At 36.3% G+C, this 22,716-nt stretch overlaps 2 protein-coding genes across 2 annotated transcripts; both read right to left on the bottom strand.

Moving 5' to 3' along the window:
* Positions 1-387: 387 nt before the first annotated feature.
* gpr161b (G protein-coupled receptor 161b) lies at positions 388-8,072 on the bottom strand. The gene is made up of 6 exons (XM_016251298.1): positions 7,359-8,072; positions 6,081-6,489; positions 4,447-5,165; positions 4,249-4,356; positions 2,872-2,991; positions 388-1,569 (listed from the first exon to the last, which is right to left on the bottom strand). The coding sequence occupies exons 2-6, from the start codon at positions 6,440-6,442 to the stop codon at positions 1,292-1,294; spliced, it is 1,587 nt and encodes a 528-aa protein (XP_016106784.1). The 5' UTR covers positions 6,443-6,489; positions 7,359-8,072; the 3' UTR covers positions 388-1,291.
* A 68-nt stretch (positions 8,073-8,140) lies between these two features.
* On the bottom strand, positions 8,141-22,107 carry f5 (coagulation factor V). Its single transcript, XM_016251297.1, has 25 exons — positions 21,899-22,107; positions 21,089-21,171; positions 20,840-20,962; positions 20,188-20,400; positions 18,585-18,746; positions 18,282-18,503; positions 17,976-18,141; positions 17,713-17,893; positions 17,495-17,591; positions 15,356-15,561; positions 14,614-14,764; positions 14,320-14,532; positions 12,026-14,210; positions 11,736-11,904; positions 11,398-11,634; positions 11,042-11,258; positions 10,675-10,854; positions 10,480-10,596; positions 10,316-10,387; positions 10,149-10,234; positions 9,901-10,056; positions 8,943-9,087; positions 8,691-8,842; positions 8,418-8,600; positions 8,141-8,310 (listed from the first exon to the last, which is right to left on the bottom strand). The coding sequence occupies exons 1-25, from the start codon at positions 22,039-22,041 to the stop codon at positions 8,164-8,166; spliced, it is 6,006 nt and encodes a 2,001-aa protein (XP_016106783.1). The 5' UTR covers positions 22,042-22,107; the 3' UTR covers positions 8,141-8,163.
* Between the last annotated feature and the right edge of the window lie 609 nt (positions 22,108-22,716).

The following is a 22,716-nucleotide window of genomic DNA, read 5'->3' as shown; positions in this document are numbered from 1 at the left end:
GTAAAAGTTAATTAAAATGAGAACCGTTTTTGACTCCGTCTATACATAAAACCCACTGCTGTCTAGCCAAATGGCTCTAGCATTAGTTGGCAGGTCGTGTTTCTCTCTCCTATCAGCACAGATGGCCTTTGTTGTGGCAGCTGTTGGCTTGAGCGTTCTGCTAAGTGACTAGTGATCGCTGGGAAAAGCTATCACTGATGAAATATCTCCTCATCTAATAGCGTGCCATTCTATGCCAACCTCATTCAGCACTTTTAAGGAATGCAAGCCATCTTTTTAAGTGTTTTTCCACAGATTTTCAGATTAAGTTCCGGTTCCTTTTCAATCCATGTACCAGAGACATTAAATATGTTTGTGATTCAATCAAAACATGACTGAAAGCTTGTTGGATACCCATAAAGAATTTAATAACACAGTACAAATAAAAAAAGCATTATGTGCTGTGGTTTGCAAACAAATAGTGCAGCCAGAAGGAGCGCTGCAAATGACAAAGAGGCCTATTAATATTCGTATATAACTGACTTGGCATGATGCAAAAAAGAAAAAGAAAAGAAGATTCCACAGGAATGATTAATCCTTACTGAGTAAATTTTCAAACTATACTAAAACTAGTAGGAACAAAAACATGTGAGAAGTCTCCGATCAAACGTAACAAAATCTTCAAGTGCAATTGTACCAGTGACTTCAGTAATGACACTGCAGATGCTTTCTCGCACCATTACATTAATTCAAAACATTTTAATCAGATTTTCCACCAAATACTATGGATAAAACTGCATTTTAAGAGGTATTCTACCTCTTTATCATGCCCAGTATCTCTCTCATTTACATGTTAATTCAATGCCTGAAAAAAATATTTTGTAAGGCGTAAGGGTATTTTTTTGGCCACATCAAAATAACCCCAAAGACATTTGGTATATTTTCTATAAACCTGGTGGTACTTATAATAATAGAATATATTAATAGACCTGAACTTAAAACAGTGAGCTGTAGGATAATCATTCTTACAAACAGTCAGGGCATGAGTGGTTACAGTTTCCTTATAAGAAAAGAGTAAACATAATACACATAGTACCCAACACAGGCAAAACACCTGACAGTATATGAGGGCTGTACGTGATTTTACAATAACTTTTATGTTACAAAAACATAACTTATTCTGGTGAGTGACAGATCTAGTATGTAAACTACACATAAATCACTGTATATCTGTAAACATTTATCTTAAGTGTTCCTTGTACCTTTAAAAGCTACAGATTACACAATCTGGTCCATTTACCGAGTCAAAGAACTACACGGAAGTGTCCCCTATTTTTTCCTCTTGCTCTTCATCGTCATCATCATCTTTAACTATTCCTTCATCGATGCTTTCCATCCTGAGTCTCTGTCCATCCAGGTAACGGGGAGCTCTCTGTGTGTTTCGTACTGTGAACAGACTTGTTGGAATTTGAGTCCATTCCCCAAAGAGTTGAAGCTTGGCATCGTTCTCTATAGCCTTAGCCAAAGAAGTCGCAAAGCTGTCCAAAGACTTATGGATGTCTGCCGTCACTTGGACTACCAAGGGGTCACCTTGAGAAAAATAAATTTTAAGATGCTTCTTTGTCAAAGCTCTATAACATGCTGATGATTAACAAAAAATTACTCCATTTGCAAAACTGCCATTTATAAGCGTCTCTGCAAAGAAGGTTTGTGAGGCAAGATGGAAAAGCAGAATTATAAAGATTCTTCTGTACAAAACTTTAAAGTGGGACTACTGTTCTAGACATAAACTAGTATGAACAAATGTTATTTTGTAAGTCTACATTTCCTTAAATGTATCATGTAAAAATGACCAATTTTAATGGCTTAACATGGCCATGACAGACAAAGTAAGTGCTCTTTCACATTAATCTCAAGTTAACACTCATAGGCCTGGTTTCATAGAGAGGTTTTAGGTTAAGCCAGGATTAGGCAATAGGTCAATTAGGACATTTAAGTAGTTTTTATAAACGTACCTTAGAAAAAACATTACTGGTGTGCATCTTGAGACAAAACAAAGGCACTTGCATATTTTAAGAACAGTCAGTGCAAGTTTCTTTCAGTTGAAACAGCTCAGATTTACATTTTAGTCAGGGATTAGGCTTAAGCCTTGTCTGTGAAACCGGGGGATAGACTTTAACTTTTGCCTATAACTTTTATTTATTTTTTTTTACTTTTGAATAGTATCGTTTATGTAAGATTTCTTTTCATTAAAGAAATAAATACTTATATTCCGCAAGGATGCAGTAAATTGATCAAAAGTGACTAATGACTTTTACATTGATTTGAAATAAAATACTTTTTGTAACATTTTTGTTCTTTTTAACTTTCTTTTTATCAAAGATCCCTAAAAAATTTATGTTTTTCACTTTTTTAATTATTAAGCAGAACAACCATTTTCAACAATTACAATAATTAGAAATGTTTCTTGAGCACCAAATCAGCATATTAGAATGATTTCTGAAGGATCATGTGACACTGAATAATGTCACATGAGTAATGGCTGCTGAAAATTCAGCTTTGCCATCACAGGGTTGAATTATATTTTAACATATCTTAAAACAGTTATTTTAAATTGTAATAATCATACAAATGTTACTGTTTTTACTGTATTTTTGATCAAATAAATTCAGGCTTCTTGAGCATAGAAAAAAAACCTATAAAAATAAATAAATAAAAACACTTTTTCTTACCGACACCTAACATTTGATTAGTAGTGCACTTATTATATTAAACCTAAAAGAACTGGTGCCAAATAAAATTTTGTAGAGCCACTTTCTATTTGCTTGGTTTTGTACTGCAACTAACAAAGACATTTTAGCATTAGATGTCAAATAAGAACATGTTAGATACCTTTAGGCATCTGATCCACTTGGTCCTCGAATGTGACAGAACTTCTCCTCTTATTGGCAGCACAGTGGGCTGAGTGGGAGGGCTCTGAGGTGTAGCCATCCAACAGCATGACGTCTGTAGCTAGAGGGTAAATCACAGCAGGCATCTTTCAATCAAATATCAGTTTTAACACTGCTCAACAGCACCCACCCACACCAGTCTGGACACTGTGGGAGAGCCGCTGAGCAGTGCCGTCTGTCTGTTATGCGATACTTTTGGGCTCTGTGTTTCCTCAAATGGCACACCCTGATAACAACAGTCTTCAAGCCAATAAACCACCTCTGCTGACTGCTAAGAGCTGTGGGGGTTGATTCTGTTTGATTTCCTTGTATTCAAAGCGGTAAGGATGCAGCAATATTAAAACCATGGTCTATACTGATAAACAATTATTAAAATTCAATTTAGTTTTGTCAATGTAAATTACTAAAATCAGTCAAACACAAGTGAATTTAGTCATCACAACATTATAATGTATAGTATATATCGAGGTTTGCTAATTACATTTAACTGTTACTAAATTATTAGTGTTTTTAGAGAGCAACTTTAAGTAAGCATTAGAGGATGGTAAATTCAAATGTAAAATACGCAATAACAGCTGATAATGATAAATATATCACCAATACCATCCAAGATGGTACTAGTATATTGTGCATTCCTGCAAAAAAAGTTATCATTATAATTAATTATTATTTTAAAGGCTTTTTAAAAGTTAATTCAAAAATTAAATATTGCCTCCAATTTACTCAGCCTCACCGAAATACATTTTCAAGAAAAAGGAGATTTTTATTTAGATAAAAAGTTTGTGCAGTTCTCTTCCATAAAACAAAACTTGGAGGCAATGGATGATAGGGAGATTCAAAAAAAAAAATAATAATAAAACCTGTATCACAAAAGTATGTTTTTACGTTCATTCATTATACGAGTCTTCTAAAGCCATTTGATTTTGTGTGAAGAACAGACTTGAAGTTATTTAGGTTGTTATTGAACTACAACGAAAGAGAAGATTTTCAGTGAATAGCGACATGAATTTTGGCCAGCCTGTTCCTCATACAAAATTGATCTAGTATGGCTTCAGAAGACTTGAAATACAGCCCACAAGTGGCATGGACTATTTTTGTGGTATTTACATAGTGCTTTTTTAAAACTGACAGGAATTGTCACTACAAGACATTATGCTAAAATACCTCCTTTTTTTTGTTCCACAGAAGAAACTAGGAAGTCATAATTAAGTTTGGGACAATGTGATGGTAAGTAAATGATGACAGCCTTCACTGTTGGATAAATTATTCCCTTAAATTGTTTTAAACTGACATGTGTTATAAACAGCAGAAGGTCTACCTGAGTCCTGGGTGTAGCTGAAGCCAGTGTCTCCCGTGCTGCTTCCATGGCCCAGGAGCTGCCCACCGCCCACTAACATGGCTGTCAGGTGAGGAGACATTCCCAAATCTGTCAAACAACAAAGATCCTCAGACATCTCATCCAAACATTAGATTACGAAGAATACCAGGATACAAATAACAGCAGCAGCAGGCTCACCCGTTATCCGGTTAGAGATGCTAAAAAGACGAGAGGTCCGGTGCCGTATAACAAAAGACTCTCTGTAGTAGCGGTCGCCAAAGCACATGCCCAACAGCTCCTTTCGTACGGTCTTATTCCACAACCCATAAATAAGTGGATGACACACGGCACTGGTAAAGGACAGCCAGGAGACCAGTGTCTCCATCTGTGAAGAAACACTGTCTTTACCCCACAGTGCTTCAGTGCTGATAACTACCACATATGGACCCCAAGTGGTCAGAAACGTCCCCAGAACCACCAGAATGGTGACGAAGGCCTTGCATTGGCTCCCAGAGTAAACCAGGCTCTTGCGGCTTCCAGTAGAAGATGTGGAAGTATTGGAGTTCTTGCGACCATTCTTCTGAGAACTGGACTCCTCGTGAGGCACCACCACACTTCCGCAGTAAACCTTGCGAGCTTTGATGCGGGCCACGCGGAAGATGAAGCCATAGCAGATCAGCATGGCCGCCAGTGGCAGAAGGCAGCACCATGTAACCCAGAAGGCAGTATAGCTGATCTCCTCGTGCCAAGCCACTGTACAGGTCCATTTGAAGCGGTCAAACTCAAAGGCGGACCAACCGAAAAGTGGCGGCAGGCATCCGACCAGGGAGTGGAGCCACACATAAACGATGACAACCACAGCTCGGTTTCCCGTGATTTTCATGGGGTAGATCATGGGATATAAAACGGCGTAGTACCTAGAATGAGACGGATATTGATATAAAACAGATACAGTTCAATAATTCCCTCGTGAGAGACACATGACTAGCCAATGGAAAGACAAGGGGGTCTTTCTCTAAGACTCTCAAGCTGCCAGAAATAAAGTAGAGTGTGGCTTCTAGGTTTGTGTATTGATAAAGATAAATAGGTCTGGTATTTTTCAGTGTGCATCTTGTTAATAAAAACAGTGGATCTGTTCAAGCAAAACTGGACTCAAGTTAAATGTCATGGTGAACTACAGGCTTTAAAAAAAAATACAGTATGGCCATTGATTACAGCAGTCAAAAACAGTTTTGCCAAGAATTGTTCTTGAATTAACTTGGAATTTGAGATTTCATAATACAACAATTGACTAAACAGCAAGTATATTTGCTTATGGGTCAATCACATGACAGTAACTTTTTGTATCTGTCAGTTTATGAATTTATTTTAAAACACATTTTTAAAAAATGCAATTCATAGATACAATGTTTTTAATTTCTGTATTGATTTTCTATTAATATTTAATGTAAAGTTTGCAAACCTTTATGACCTTGTTAAGGTCAATTACTCTTAAAATATCTAGCTAATAATTGTAACCTTTTTTGGACACGGCAAGGTTAGTTCAGGCTGTAAAATGTCATGTGGTGTGACTTTCATAAATTACATTTATTACTTATTAAATTATTCATATTTGTAAAAAACTGAAAAATATTTTTTAAAATGTAAAAAACAATACTACGATCTGCACACTTGCATGTATAAGTAAGGAAAATATGTTATCACTTTTTAGAGTCATTCAATTTAAACTTTGACACTAGACATCTGTTCCTTTTCTTTATCATAAACAGTCCTATTAACCCTTATTTACAAGGATTTCTCAAACTGTAGGATATGCTAACATAACGACTGACCTGTCAATGGCAATGGCTCCTAATGTAAGCATGCTGGATGAGCTGACAAGTAGATGGAGCAGTGCTGTGAAGTTACACCAAACCACTCCAAACATCCAATCCCGACGCACCGAGCTGGCCGCAACGAAGGGCAGCGTTAGGACAGACAGCAGCAAATTGGACAAAGTCAGGCTGAAGACAAACTTGTTACTGGGTGTCAGTAAGTAGGGCTTCTTATATAGGGTCACCACAATGACCAGATTGCCCAGACATGCCAGTATTGCTATGATGATGATAGAGACAGACTCCAGGACCACAAGCCCATCGTCGTCCAGGCCGTTAGTGGAGTTGGCCACCGCTGTCCCATTCTTAGAGCTGTTCATTATGGGAGGCCGCTGGGTACCCAGGACTGGACAGACATGTTGACAAACTACAACATATGAGAGGAAATGCAGTCTGATAAAAGCTGTCTGGAACATCTGAATGCTACAAGATGAAGAAATGATCTGGTGTGGTGGTGGGTTCATTCAAGTGTGTCCTGTAAAGCACTACAAAGCTGTAAAGCTGATTTTGTTTGTACAATACATTGTACAAACGTGGATTACACATTCTTACAATACACTGTTTGTTAAGAACTGGGCTGTGCTGTGAAAAACTCTGACTGTGCTCAGATTTTAAGTAAGACTTCTACCAATTTAGAATCACAGGATTTAAAATGAAACGTTTCACAACTATATGCACACAAAATATGCAAGCTTTACTGTAGACAACATTACATCTACAATAATAAAATAATCATAAATCATTATATAAAATATAAAAGCATATAATAAAAAACAATAAAAAATCAGAACAAATGTTAAGACACTTAATATATATCACTGCATTAGATAACAAATACATAAGAAAAAAATAATACTCCTAGCATTATTATAACATAATACTCAAAATAGCACTCTTCAGGCAAATATATAACATAAGGAAAAATTTACTGTAGCTGCATTTAAGTTCAAATCTAATGCAATGAATTTCATATAGTTTATGTGCAGCTCAAGCATCCAAATGCGTTTGGGGCCACTGGATGTGGATCATCTGTCATGCCTCTTCAATAAATCGTTCACCATGATGCACAACCATAGCAATGTGATCAGCTAGCGGAGAGTGCGAAGCGCACGCACTCTTTCTCTATTTTTCCAACAACAGCGATATTTTGCATTGCACAAAAATGTGTTTCCGACCACTTCGATTCAAAATTGCATAGCTTATCCTAATGCAATGATAGATACAAGGATAACGTACCAGTTTTCCAGGCCAGGCGATATCAAGCTGTAGTCCAGCACTAGTAACTTTCTCCGGCTGGCTTTGTTAGTCTGCGACGACTAACTTTAATCCAAAAACTTTCTCACCTCCTGCAAGATGCTGAGTTTGTTTTCTCACGCTTTCGCGGAACATAGACGCTTTCCGGAGACGCATGCTCAAAGTTTCAACGCAGTTACAAAGTATTAAATGATCCAGGGATGTTCATTTGTTGCGGCTGCTGCGGTCGCTGCGGTCCGCGGTGAATAAAGAGGCAGGCTGCTGACGTCACAATGGCGTCGGAAATCCTCCTCTTTAAAACTTCCCTCCATCTCGACTGCAGACAGTCCAGAGGGTCTCTCTCACCGGCTATATATAGTCTGCTCTGCAATGTTCTCATGGGGAATAATACTTGCAAAAATCGTTTTGTACGTTTTTTTATGTCTGTGTTCCACCAAAAATATCTACACATGTTAAAATTAACAGTGAGATTTAGCTATGCTTAAAACAACAGCAAAACAATTTGACGAAAACTATCTGTCTGTCTGTCTAATACTACCTAAGCATAAAGGCGTGTGTGTGTGTGTGTGTGTGTGTGTGTTGGGCTGACCCAGAGCGAGCAGACATTAATTCAACACTAGGTGGCATATGCGTGCTGTAAACTGTAGGAACACATAAAAACATTTTGGGAAATATTTAGTTATTTAGATGCGCCTTAAGAAAAAACAAAAAAAAGATTTTGCATTTATTATATTTAATTACAACACATAAAATATAAACTATTGTCATATCCGTGAAAGCACAGTGTTTATTCAAAATCACAACCAAGCAGCTCAATTCTCATAGTAATGGATTTCTGCCATTGTTTTGGAATAATCCGGATGAATTTGGAAAATATTGGCGGGTAGATGTAGTTCTTTACTTGGCCATTGTTATCTGTGTTGCCTTGAAATGTCTGTGAAAATAAAAGAAAACACTTTTTTCTCAATGTTAAGACACAAAACACTGTGGTTAGATGTTGTGCAGAAACTTGTTCTAATCCCAAAAAGTGAGACCACTTACCTTTTGTTCATAGTCCTCATCATCCGTGTACTTTGTCCATCTCTTGCCGTCTTCACTGTACTCCAGAGAATATGCTGTCACAAACATCTCATTGCCTAATGATTTGGCCCCCTGTGTTATAATTCCAGTTATCTTCTTTATATCCTTGAGTTCCACCTGGATCCATGGCTGCATGTCATTGTTCTGTCAATTGCAAACAGTTTATTGAGGCTTGAGGTTTGAAGTGGAGTAAATACCTTTAAGGGTTTCATTCATGAGGTATATCTTAGTTACCTTGGCTTGCCATGCATTGGTGGTCCCATATTTATTTAAGCGTGCATACCAAGGATGCCACTGGCCAGAGTACCAACTGGAGGCCACAGAACTGGCAGTGATTTGAGCATCTTTAATGAGGCCACTTTCTATTCCCAGTGGCACAGAGCAACCTGCCAGCACAATGAGGTGGATTAGTACAATGGAGCTGAACTTTATTTTGTCTTATAAGGCAGTATGAGAAAACAAAATCTGTACAATTTTTGTCCATACCATCAAGCTCACAACCATAGTACTCCAAACGGACTGTTGGGTAGCTGTAAAAATGTAAAGGATACAGCCTCACATATCGACCAATCAGAGGTGGGAAAAATATATTCTCCTTCGTGTCATAAGCTTCACTGTTTCCTTCAAAAGTCTGTTGGGCATTGGAAAACACAGCGCAGATCTTATGGGCTGTTCACACAGAATGTTTTGATTTTGTTTAAAATCCCTAGGTACGTTTAAACAATTAATTTGATGCAGTGTCTTGGTACATAAAGACGTCAGTCTAGTAGTGCAGTGCTTCTCAACCAATGTTCAAATGCCCCCTGGCCCTAGTTTTGGATTCAAAACCTATTTTAATCAATGGGCACTTCTCGATTCTGTAAATTAAACTAAAAAGATTAAAATTTAAATTAAAATAATGCAATTTCAGGATATTGTATGTTTTAGTAGATGCATGTTTTTCTTGACTCTTAAGGTTGTTTGTGATTTACTGAATAAGAATTAAGAATATTTTTTACTTGCAATCTGGTCCCCCAATTTTTTTAGAGCTTGACATAACTAGTAAATGTAATGTATATTCATCATACAAATGTCCATGGTGTTAGATTTTGTGAGTTAACATTACTTTGTACCAGGTCTAGAAATAACACTACATTAAATAGGCAGTCTGGGTTTTCCAAGACTGTGGGAACCCTGGTTCGTCAAAGGAAGCAAACTGTTGTTGAGGAGGTCAATTAAAATTATAAATATCTTGGTTTTTAGTTGTTTTAGCTTGTGTTTTCTCATTTTAAATAATTTGAAGTTGTCTTAAGGCAAGTTTACTGAGGCCCCCTGTTTGCGAACCATTGGTCTCTGCATGTTTACATAGAAAAACAACTAAAATGCTGTGCAGTGGAACGTTGTGAACAGATCCTTATGCTGATATGTGCATTCACTTTATAACCACACAGAAATAGTCACTTGCCTTTCTGACGGTATCGCTGTCTCCCTTGTAGAAAGTCCACTTCTTTTTATCAGTGCTGTAGGAAATGGTGTAGTTCAGCACAAAATTATGTTTTAACAATTGCTTGGCTCCCTGTGTGGCAACTTTACTAATCACTACCGGCCTCTGGAAGTCCACCTGGAATACAGGATACAACCTCTTCAAGTAACTAGTCATTAGCATTTCTTTATTTATGGGCTAATTGTCTGCACACCATTATGAGTGGTTACCTGAATGTGCTGTCCTGTCTTTGTTGTACTCCATGCATTGTATTTCCCTGTATTATGTAGTCTGGCCAAATGAGGATACCATTGTCCTTAAAAACAGTTTTAAATGTGTTAATAATGTGACCCTGACTATGCTACATAAAAAGCTATAGGCTACTTTCAAATCCTACCTCTAGAGTCAGATGCTGATATGTGTTCATCTTTCACAGTTCCAGAGATGAGACCAAGAGGATGATCACAGACTGCAAAACAGACCAGGTAAGATTTTAAGACCTGACAGAATCAATTGTTTTCTTGTAATAAGATCAGCATGATAAATTACTGTATATGATACCGTTGTCTAACACAAGGAATAACGTCTGCATTCCCCTCTGCTGTGAGAGTCCAACTTCAGACTCCAGCTGCCAGAGACCAGGCTTTGAAGGCAACATTTCCAGTGTGGCAAATCCACCTAAATGATGGGATCTGAGTGTGAATGGCCTTTCTAGATCATCTAGGTAAGTAAGTATCTTCTAACACCACTACACACCTGGTAAAAGTGGGTAAACTCCCTGACGGTGGTCCTTTAATTCCTTATTTATGAACGTTTGACCATGGAAATGGACACTGTGGAGGTCTTTGGGAGAGCCCATGTTGATCAGATGCCACTTCGCTAGCTGATTTGTGTACATTCGCAGTCCTTTGAGACTGTAGATAATACCATTGATAGCTGACAAAAAACAGATATAACAGATGTAAATTTGTCAAGTAAGTTTATGTAAAGCAATATTTTTAATGGTCTCAATACTTGCTCCAATTTATTTAGTTTTAATCCAATGATAATGACTGTGGTATAAATACTCCATTATAATTAAAATAATGGCGCTAAAAAAGCTGAGGAGAAACAGTTTTCTTACCGTCAAACTTTAAATAATTTTTAAAATTTGGATCCATGACTGCTCTTTTGTTTTTCCTTTCAATCCTCTCCCGATTCTCCTCGTAGTACCAGCTCTTATTCTCATCAAACGTCATAAAGAGCAGGACAAACTCTCTTCTGTCCAGAGGCTTTTTATCCAGGGTACCCTTCCTGCACACCAGAAGCGGTCCAATCAGCCCAGAGTTTATATCTCTCTCCTATGCAAGAAAATTATTTAATTGTAAGTCAAAATTAATAATAGTTATTTGGCACCTGTTTGTATTCAAATTGAGTTATGGACAGCCCTCATGGAGCAATCTTTAGTTAAGTGGAAAATTAAGAAGCATTCATGCTTACTGGATTCACTGCAGAGTAGTAAGTCCACGTTCGACAGTCAGATTCATTATTTTGAGGTCCAGATTTGGAATTTATAGTCCACATGTAGATAAAGGTGCTGTTGAGTTGTACGGCATCGTCCTGTTTGTACCAGTACGGTGACTGATCATCGTAACTCAGGCCTTCCATTTGTTTTAAATACTTGACTCCATTTGCATGCAAAGAGTACTTACGGCTGGCAAGGTTCCTGAAAAATACCTAGCACGAAAAACAGGAATGTAATTTTTTATGTTTTTGTCATATGATTTGCTTCTAATTTTCATTTGTACACAAGTATGTTCACATATTCAGTGGTCTACCATAACAGTCTGATCAACTTCAGCTTTAATGACCGGACCCAGAATTCCCAGGTGTTCATCCATTTCCCCTCGGATGTCTCGGATACTAAAGGTGCTGTCCAGGTACTTTCTGAACACCGCTTTTTTGAAAGATGTGGGTCTCTCGTTTTGAGATGATTTATCAAGCCTCCTTTGCAAACATAAAAGTGATTTCGCAAATGGGTTATACTCTTTTAGATTCATATATTCATGCTTTTTGTTTCTAGAAATGCAAAATGTGGATTATTTGAAATACATGATGCCAACAGTACCTCTGACCGTAACCAGCATAATCCCATTCTTCCTCTTCAACTGAGATGAAAAAAGTTCTGGTATTCTTGTCTCCAGCAATTTTTAAGAAATGCTGGGATGTTACATCAAGCGCTGGGCTTTGAACATCCGCTGTTTTGCTATAAGGGTCTTTGTACTCTACATATTCATATTCTTCTGGGTGATCAACTATACCATCAAAATCTTCACTCTGCTCATTTTTTGGAACATATAACTCATAATCATTGAAATCGCGTCTTGGCACTCCTATGACGATGGATTTCCCCATCAGGTCGTCCTCGCTAGAGATAGGCCTGCTTCCCCTTGGGGTCAACCAAGAAGGTCCAAAACCTCTTGGAGAAAAACCCTTTGGAGAAACATCAGAACGTGGCTGTGGCCTATACTCTTTCCTTTTCTTTGTCTTCATGCCATATCCCTTTCTCGGCTTTACCCTCTGGTGAACTACTTTTTTTTTCTTTTCAGTCTTTGGTTTATTTGAATTTGCTGCAGACTTGTCTGAGATGTATTTGTTCATGTGATCTGGGATTTCCATATGAACCAGTTCATGGTTGCCTTCATAACCCCAGTGCTCTTCTTTTGGATCGAGATGAGATGTGAGTATGGCCTCGCTGTGATTGTTCTTCAGATAGATGACTACTTCCTCTTCACTTTCGCTTTCCGAGCCGTTTTTCGTGGATGAAACATTGAAAGAGCCAAGAGAAAAGGACACGTTCTTCGTACTGTCTGAAGAAAAGAGCTCTGATGCATTTCTTAAAATTTCACTATGAGATTTCATTGTAACATTAGTGGGTGATGTTCTGTTCTCTGTTATTTCAGATTCAAGGTCAAGACTGAAATCAGACAAAGTTGCATTTGAAGATTCAGACTCGTTGCTTTGCAAAGTGCTGTTTCTCAAAGGCGAAGACAAACCGAGATTAAAAATGCTCTCAGTTTCAGAATTTACCTGCGAAAACATCTCACCGGTGTAATTCACCTTTGTGCTGTTGAGTTCTTGAATCTTTGTTGTGTTTTCAGTTAATTCACCAATCTCCTCTGGTGTGTCCGTTGGTGAGACATTATATTCTACTAGAGTCTTATAATCTGTTGAAACTTCCGAGGGATGACCACCATCCAGAAGCACAAAATCCTCCTCAGTTTGGGTCTCTGAGCTGTTGGAGAGAGAATCAGGACTAGGCACATGGTATATGAAGAAGTGACCCGAACTATCACGGTCACCATCCAAGTCAGTGTTATTTTTAGTGTTTGCCTCTTCTTGAATTACTGTTTTGTTTTCTAAGGTTTGGTTTGAAAGCAAGAGGTTTGATTCAGAAGAATTTAGAGATGGACTGTCACCTTCCATGGTAATGTTTCTGTCACCAACTGGAGCATCAGATGAAGTGATACTGGTATTAGTGGGGAAAATTTGTATTTCATTCATTGTGTGGGTGATGTTGGTTTCAATGATTGGAGAATGAGTAGTATTCACAGATACACTGTCTGCCTCTAATGATGAACTGACATTTTCTACTATGTTGGTATTTATTTCAATATCCAGAGTAACATTTGTAGAGACACTTTCCATTTCATTCACTGGCTTTGTAGGTACATTGCGGACCTTTCTTTCTACAACTGGAAAATGTGAGATAATACTGTCCGTGTCATTGTTTGACATGACTTCTGGTTTGGAATCAAAAATGCTTGCCATCCCTAGCAATGCCTCTTCTGTGCTTTCATTCAAGACTTTATTTGAAGATTGTCTCTTGTCCAAACCAGCCTCGTCAGCTGATAAACCATGAATCTGATTGAAAGATCCAAATGTAGTATTGTGTGATTTGTCCAACTCGTCACTTGAGGCTGGGCTTTTTGTCTCAATAGTCGGCAATAAACCATCGTCAATGTCTAGTATCGAAAAGTCAATTAACTCAACGTCATCTTTAAAGTTTTTGAACGTCCTCAAACCAAATTCTTCTGCATAAATTTCGGTGTCCTCGTCAACCATGATAGGGTTTATTTGTTTTGGTTCCTCTTTTTTAATATCACTGATGGACACAGGTTTCCATACAGTGAATTTTTCTGGTTCATAATCATATTCCATAACGTAATCTCTGAAGCATTCAAGGTCCTTGAATTTTACCCTCATCCCTTTAGTGGAATCGTGAGAGTTCAGTGATGCTAAAAGCCAAATACCTATAAAGTGAAGAATGTTGAGTTTAAATTCATAGTTTTTGTTATATGTATTTCTTTGTATAGTCAGTGACAATGTCTTAAAATTGAATTAAATCCTTTGGAAACTCACCTATATTAAGCATGTTCATAGTGATAGTTTCACCAGTCATGGGAAATAGACTGAGCAAATCCTGTTCTCTGTTTTTTAGCTCAAATGTATGGCCATAAAAAGTAGCAGTCTGGATGTAATCTTGTTCACCAACATTTGACACATGCCAAGTCACGATTTCACCATTACAAAATCCCAATTCTTGGCCACTTTCATATACATAGCCATTGATTGCTGTAAAAGTTGATGCAATAAATACATGTACCAAATATGAATCAACAACACTAATATGATAAATATCAGAAAATCACTCACTGTGCATAACGTTGGATTTATAAAACTCTGGATCATCTCTTTTAACTCTTTTGGGGTCACTGCAGTATGTGTTAATGTTCTCATCATGGTACCAGCTCTTGTTCTCATCAAAAACAGTAAACATGGCATGCTGTTCTTTGTCTGCTTTCAGCTAAAAAAGAGAAATGCTTTCAGTATCCAAAACTAAGTGAGCTGCTTTGCTATTTAGGCAGCATGTTAACCATCATACAGTCAAACTTCATAATTTAGTTATTCAGAACACTCTACAAAAGTGGCAACTCCATTAAGTGTTACTCGCATTTTGATGTTGGCTTGTCACTAAGCTAAGATTGTGAAACTTTAAGCACAAAAAATGCATATACCACTCAAATATTGGTTGAAATAGCAATTATAGATGTGTGAAATAACAGTAATAGATGCATTTTTAATTCAGTAATCCAAATCAAAATAGATCCATGTAGCTGTATTTATCATTTCTGCGCTGGATTTCATTTTCCTCAGTTTTGCCTTATCTGTGAAGAAACATAAAATGCTGCCCTATATTTTGTGCAGAAAAGGTAGCATATAAGGCACAATTACTTTGCTGCCTACGGTTTGGAACAGCCTTCCAATAGAAGGTGTTTCAGTGCCTTAAACAGTGATATTGTATAGAAATGATTCATTAGTTTCATTTCAACCATTTGAGTCATTTGACTCTGACTCAGTGGCCTATTACTGTATATTGCAAATGAAAAGCAGTTACCTGGACATTCTTTTTGTTGAGGGACTGGCTCTTACAGATGAGAAGAGGACCCACAAGACCAGAAGCAATGTCTCGTGGAGTGTCCACTGCACTGTGGTACATCCTGGTCAGACATCTGGGGTCACTGTCCGTTGGTGTATCTTCCTCAGACACACTCCATGTATATGTATAAATCTCACCTGGTTGAATCCCGTGTGTCTGGTTCCCTTTCAAATGAACAGCAATTTTATTTAAATAAATTTTTTCTCATATCAGTCATGCTTACTTTTTTGTTTTATGATTTTACAGGTATCTTTTCATTGATAAGGACTTAGATTAGGGCTGCATGAAATTGGAAAAAACTGAGATTGTGTTATTTTGTATTTTACGTATATGCTAAGATACATTTTTCACCAGATGACTTGAATAGCTATATTTAAAAAAAATTAATATTAATAATAATAATAATTGATGCATTTGTATAGAAAATTTTAATAAATATTAAAAAAGCTGAATGGGCATACTCTTTGCAAGGACCAACTCAAAGATATTTCAGTATGTCAGCATCTTCAAAGGCCACATTCCCACTGTTTTTGATGCATTCAGTATGACTAATAATAAAAATAATAATAATTATGATTTTACTGTGATTATTATTAAATAAAAATATTGAACAAAATAAGAACAATATTTTAATATTGCACTGTAAAATAAAAAGTGAGTATTTACTCCATAATTTTCATAAGTTTTAATCATTAAGCCATCTAGCATTTATTTTTGTGGTTTGCGATTATCAAATCACAACGGCTTTGATTTCAATAACTATGCATTGTTTCAGAGTGGAGCATTTACTTGTGTGCAGCTCATAACTGTTTGTTTTCAGTGTATCAGAGCAGCTTGTGTCACAGTAAACGAAACAAACCGCTTTGAGACGCTGAAACAAATACCAGATCATGAGCACAGTGCAGCACTTCCCTGACGCATGCAACATGTATGTTGCAGCCTTCATGATTTGATAATCACACTAAGCCATCTCGTGTCTTCAGTTTTATTCCAATACATCCTGCAGCCCTGTTAGAGATGTCAGCACATTTCTTCTCATAATGTTGTCTGCTGATTTAAATAAAGAGGCATATATGAATTTTATGCATGTATAGTGTACACTGTAAAAATGACCATGAATTTAACGGTAAAAGACTGTAAAAATTCTACAGTAAAAACCTGTTACATGGTTAACGGTAAATTCCCCTACTATATACACTCTTAAAAATAAAGGTGCTTCACGATGCCATAGAAGAACCTTTTTGTCTAAATGGTTCCATAAAGAACCTTTAACATCTGAAGAACCTTTCTGTTTCACAAAAGGTTCTTTGTGGCGAAAGAAGGTTCTTCAGATTATAAAAAGGTAAGAAAGAGATGATTCTTTAAAGAACCTTTGACTGAATGGTTCTTTGTGGAACCAAAAATGGTTCTTCTATGGCATCGCTTGAAGAACCTTTTGAAGCACCTTTATTTTTAAGAGTGTACGGTGAAAAACTGTACATTGGACATTAATTTTATGGTAGTATACCGTTTTTAGAAGTGAAAAAGACCGTACAATTTACAGTGATTAACCGTAAATTGACATTCCCAGAATTCCCTGTGTTACATTTCAAATTTGATGTTTTTTTGTTGAAATAACTGTTTCTTCTTAGTTTTTTCTGATCAGTTTTGTATATTAGGGTTGTGTGTTACACCTAATGCTGTTAAATGAATGTTTATTGCATTATTTCAGTTACCATGATGGTGTTTGGTATTTGTGTGAATGACACAGTGCACCTTCTATATATGTTATTATCTAAAAGCTGCTTGTGATGGGTTTTGGTTCATCATGTGACTTTCTCATCACCACCTGCATTTGGTGGTTATCAGTGTATTACAAAGGTGCAAAACAGATTTCAGTACTTCAATAGGTTGGTATATTAACATTATATCAGTTAATGAAAATACGGTATTTAACTGTAGATTTAAGTTAAAACCGTAAAACCTAAAACGTTGCTACCATATTTTTTACGGTAAAATTCCGGCAACCACAGCTGCCGTTTTTTTTACCGTAAATTTTACGGAACTTTTTTTACAGTGTAGAATTGATGAATATAAATTAATAGATATCAAACAAACCTTCTGCAGGATAACTGGCTCCTTCTGCTGCTTTATCAATGGTCAGTCCATGAGGATAGATACTGTACGGACGTGATGCTTTGTTTTTAAAGACAATCTATAGAAACAACATTACAATCATCATGCATCCTGACCAGAAACATTAAAAATGCTCTTAACCCAAAAGAATAAATAAAATAGTAATTATTAGAGCTGTGATTATGTGAGAAGCCTTATACCTTTATGACATCTCTGATTTGAGCTCTTATCACTGGCCCAAGAATCCCAAGCTCTTTCTTTCTCTGCTTGTCTTCTGCTCTCTCTTTAAATGCGCCATCTTTATACTGAGTAAATACTGCTTTTTTGTATTTTTTACCTATTCGCTGAGGCCCCTGCTTTAAATATTTTGATCGGAAATCCCTGAGTGGATAAAAGTGGGATTAAACATTAGAAGGGAGCTCACGCAAAGGCATGTCCTATTGATGAATCACGATGCACATACCCATCCATGTTTTCTGGCATATTTGGAGCATAATCCCAGATCATCTCTTCTGCTGCTATGTAGTAGGTCCACTCTTGGCTTTCTTGTTTCTGTTGGATTGTAAGTCGTCTTTTTGGTTCTGTGTACTCATCACACGTCTTGATATTTAGGTATCCATGCAAACCAGCTGCAAATATGACATCAACATATAATCATTTTTATAAAGTACAAACTGTCAGCATTAATAGTGATTCTACAAAGCTATGACGTAGAGACTGTATATATTAATAATTCATGAAATCTTGTGGTTTCTCTGGCAGTTTTTACCTTCCAAGTGCCTGCTAATGTGAGAGGAAATAAGCCAGCGGCCGGGGTGGATACCATTCATACTGGCACTGGTGGCAGTTCCACTAATGATGCCAACAGATGAGGTTTTGTGGCCATCGTGCAGCAGTACTTGCCCATTGAAGTGTACAGAGAAGAGCTCTGGCTCAGAGCTCATTCCCAGCAGGTGCCAGCTGACTTTGGAGTGGACACAGATGTCCAGATCTGGGGGACGACAAGGAGGAACTTTACACCTCAGTAGATTTGCAGAAATGATATGTTATGTGTGAAAAATATCAAACCAACCTGGTACCGAGCCATTTGTGTAGCCATTTATAGTGTATTTCACATTGTGTGCCTGCTCAGGGCCCCCGGTGCTGTACCAGCTCTTGTTCTCATCAAACACTCCAAACAACAGCACAGCCTCCTGATGGAAATTAATCTGATTTCCGGAGCCGTCTAGCGTGCCTGTGGGACAAAGACACATTAATCGTCTAGACAAACAGAGCTGTTTATAGTTGCGTAATTTCTGGGAAACTCAAACTGTATAGGTTAAGCTGGGGAAAGAAGTCCCATAAGAATGGTGTACATTTACAGTACTACACTGTAACATGAGTTCAGCATGTACATGATAATGATGCATCATTCAGTCAGTGTATTATTTTATTAAGGTAAATAAATAGACACATCTGCATTTTAATTGAATAATTAGTTTTCGTCAAAAATCACAGCTTGAATTCCATAATTGGTCTGCAAGGATTCACAGGCAAATAAATGAGAATTGGAAAAAAATGACATTTGAAAAGCAAAGAAATCAAGATTATTTTAGATATTATATTATTTTAGTTTTTTTTGAGAAATTAAATCATTGTTATTCAGTAAAATGAAATTATTATTATTAGATACTTTTTTTATTTCAGTGTACAATTATATTATTACTAGTAAAATATTCCAATATTGATTTCACTATATATAGAGTCTTTAGCATGCTAAAGTCGATTGTAAATCCACTTTAAATCCACTTTTCCATTTTAAAGCCTATATTTAAAAAATGTTCATACCCACATACCGCTGGCAGCCTTTTAGCCAAATTCACTTAAATAAAATATATGTTACTGTACAAATCTAAGTACTTGTACTTAGAATATCACATTTGCATGTTTAAGGCTCTCTGACATCATTTAATGGTCACATGACATGCAGGTAAACAAATTAAATATAAAAAAAATTGAGTAAGTGTTTTTTTTTATTTTATTGATGTTATTTTAAATGCTTTATTTTATAATTTCATTCATTATTAGCTTTTCATTAAAAACACAAACCCCCTGGAGTTCCTTTATGAACCCCAGTTTGGGAAACATTGACATAATGTAATGTTCAATGCACTTCATGTTATTAATTACAACAAAATGAATATATTTTCTTACTCTTAGTATTTTAATATCGATATGGTACAAGATTATCCTATTTAAATCAATGTGAAAATTGAGTTCAATGAGATGAGGTCCAAAGTAATCTAGAAGTAATTAAAAAGTAGTCTGATTATATTATCTAAAATTATGTAATAGATTACTTTACTCACTACAATTTTTCTCATGTAATTTGGAATCAGTAACGGACTACAATTTGTAAGTAATCTACCCAGCAACATAAAAGAAATTAAAAGATCAATATAATCCAACGTAAATAAAAAAATTATAAAAGAAATAGAGATCTCATATAATTAACAAATGTTGGTGTTCACATGACGAGTCATAATAAATAAGAGCACATCCGTTCAGTAAATGTGTTGAGATGAGATTTAGTGGTCAAGAGGAAAATTAAAGTTGGGCATCTTAACCCATCTAAGCATAAATGTCATAATAAACATCCCATTGTAAATCCAGGATCTTGTTTTTGCCTCACATACCTTTCTTGCAGATCAGCATTGTACCTATTAACCCTGTATTGTAGTCCTTGACTATGTCAAAGTGGGAAAGGTATGTGTAGGTGATGCATGGGGGGTCCGCAGCCATAGGGGTCACCTCAGACGTCACCTCCCAATGGTATGTGTGCTCTTGGCCGGGTAAAATTACGTCATCTTCTTTCTCATAGAGTGACGTGTTGTCAAAGTATAAAGATCCTAAATGGGAACGTTAGCAGTGTGAGAAGGATGCAGCTTCAGATGGTGTTTATTACAATAAAACCAACATCAATTTATCTTAGGAAAAAAATAAATAAAGATTTTACATTTAGAAAAAAATGAGGATAGTGTATCTGTAAATATTTATCAGAGACTCACTGCTTTGGACTTAGGTACAGCCTGTGGTTAATTTGTATCTTGGGTTAATATTTCCAAAGAAATCAAACACAGATGTTTGTGTTACGCAAAGTGTTTACTCAGCTAAATGATGAGCACTAAAATAATCCATAATGTCCTCTAAACAACATTCCTCTAGAAATGTATCTGTCTGTTATTTCATAGCACAGTGTCTATTTTTTTACTTTGTTACTAGTGTGCTGTATGTTACAAATCTCTTGCGTCACTTATATTGTTACCGCAATCATATCAGAACACACACCCTCTGACTGCTTCCCGTAAGCAATGCCATGTGGGTGGATGCTGCAGGGATTATCTGCCATGTTCTTGAACGTGACAATGATTGTGTCACCCTCTTGTCCTCGCAGTGTCGGCCCAAGTAACCCTAGAACATTAGTTTCAAATAATCATGATTTAAAAGTTCATGTAATTGTAACGTAAATGACTTATGCATAAGGACTTGTGGATTTTAATGTTGAAACAAAGACATCATCTTTGCTATGCAAAATACCTGAGGACAAGGGATGTGTTTTCGCCTGTGTGAATCCCTCATTGTATTCCCTGTATACAAGCTTTTTATATGACGGCCCAGTCCTGGAATACAACAACAACCATCAATAAATACATCTCTTAGATGAGCAAAAACAAAAAACACAAAACAACTCCCATTTGTGTGAAAATGCAGTTTTATTCTAGTATCATAGAAATACTGGTTTTATATTTTCCATTTTCCTTTTAATTTCCCTTCTATTTTAAAGATTTAGTTGTTTTTTGTCATTATTTTAGTACATTAAGTTAAACTAAATGCAAGTGAGAAATGTTACCTTAGCAATGAAATAAGTTTAAGTTTTGAAATATTTTATTTCAGTTAATTTTATTTCAAGAAACAAAAATTGTTTTTGTTGTTTTGGTTTCAATTTACTATAATTACCATGGTGACATATTTATACATTTTGAATAAAGTCTTGACATAATTGATCTTAGATATACTATATATTATTTTAACAAACTTTACAGTAGTTTCTTGGTGCTGGTTTAACATTTTGTTTGATTTGGGGTTACTTGTATTTCATATAAAATATCTTTGTCACATGTCCTCATGTTTCCTTACTCATGAAATTGAATACATTTAAAATATTTTCTTTGAATGCTATTTCTTGTCAGTTAATAAACTGTTTTAGTACAGATATGTTTGAATTATTTGTTACATTTTTACAATAGTGAATGACTTTATCTGTGATATACAAGAAACAAACAAGCAAAAGGCAAACAATCAGACTGAATCAATTTATATTCTAACAAATAATGATCTTTTTCATACCTTTGCTGTCCGGCAGATGTGTAGTCCCAGTTAATATTAACAGCTGCAATGTAATAGCGTCTCTCCACAGCTGTGGCACAATTACACAGGAATGCCAGAATGGCCAAACCGTAAGGGGCCGCTGGCCTGGAGCAGAGTTTCATGTCTGACAGTGAAACTCCAGGTAGAACGGTCTGTTCCGGAGTGCAGGGAAATCTGAACTTTCAGAGAAATTGCAGTGAGCTTTATCTCCCCCCACCTCCCTGTTGCACACATGTTTAAACACCGTGTTCGAGGGAAGTGCACTATCATTATCAAAAAAACTGAAACTTCTTATTTTTGTTTAGTCATTAGTACTCTGAGGCTTTTAGAACATGTAAAACCTTTTCATTAATGTGAGTAAATATTTTGTTTGCAAGAATGGAAAACACCAAGTTACCATATTTACATATTTGCCAGTTCAGTCCTTTCCACTGGAAACAAATGCTAGTTAGTGTCATAAAGCAGCCAACTTAACTGCTATCTGCACAAGATGAAGAGGTTCTGCACCATGTTTCACCAACATCAATGTAGCCTAAGTGATATTCTATTACTATAAATGTGATAATCATGAAATCTGAAATAAATGTATATGGGTTTCAATTGGTAAGAAATTTCCTCATTACACTTTTCTGCTCCAGACAGAAATGTCATTATAAGGATTTACTCATAATCCCAATGATTTCCTTTGAATAGTTTCTTCATACATTGCTTGTTTACAGTGTTCAAGTTTATGTGAGTAAAAGTCTGTGCATTTGAAGATTAAACAGGTACAGTCTGGACCTTGTTTAACACTCATA

Source organism: Sinocyclocheilus grahami, unplaced genomic scaffold, assembly GCF_001515645.1.
Source record: "Sinocyclocheilus grahami isolate Dianchi unplaced genomic scaffold, SAMN03320097.WGS_v1.1 scaffold1036.1, whole genome shotgun sequence".
Classification (NCBI taxonomy): Eukaryota; Metazoa; Chordata; class Actinopteri; order Cypriniformes; family Cyprinidae; genus Sinocyclocheilus; species Sinocyclocheilus grahami.
The sequence above is the reverse complement of the archived record's forward strand: the minus strand, read 5'-3'. Positions and strand labels throughout refer to the sequence as shown.

Bases quoted from the DNA above. Each gene is read 5' to 3' on its own strand.
- gpr161b (XM_016251298.1), bottom strand. From the start codon at position 6,442: ATGAACAGCTCTAAGAATGGGACAGCGGTGGCCAACTCCACTAACGGC. The intron at 5,166-6,080 runs GTCAGTCGTTAT...GTCTCATTCTAG, and splicing joins GGAGCCATTGCCATTGACAG to GTACTACGCCGTTTTATATC. The intron at 2,992-4,248 runs GTAGACCTTCTG...TTTACCCTCTAG, and splicing joins CAGCTACACCCAGGACTCAG to CTACAGACGTCATGCTGTTG.
- f5 (XM_016251297.1), bottom strand. From the start codon at position 22,041: ATGAAACTCTGCTCCAGGCCAGCGGCCCCTTACGGTTTGGCCATTCTG. The intron at 11,635-11,735 runs GTAGACCACTGA...TTTTCGTGCTAG, and splicing joins AAGTTGATCAGACTGTTATG to GTATTTTTCAGGAACCTTGC. The intron at 10,388-10,479 runs GTATCATATACA...TCTGTTTTGCAG, and splicing joins ATTCCTTGTGTTAGACAACG to TCTGTGATCATCCTCTTGGT.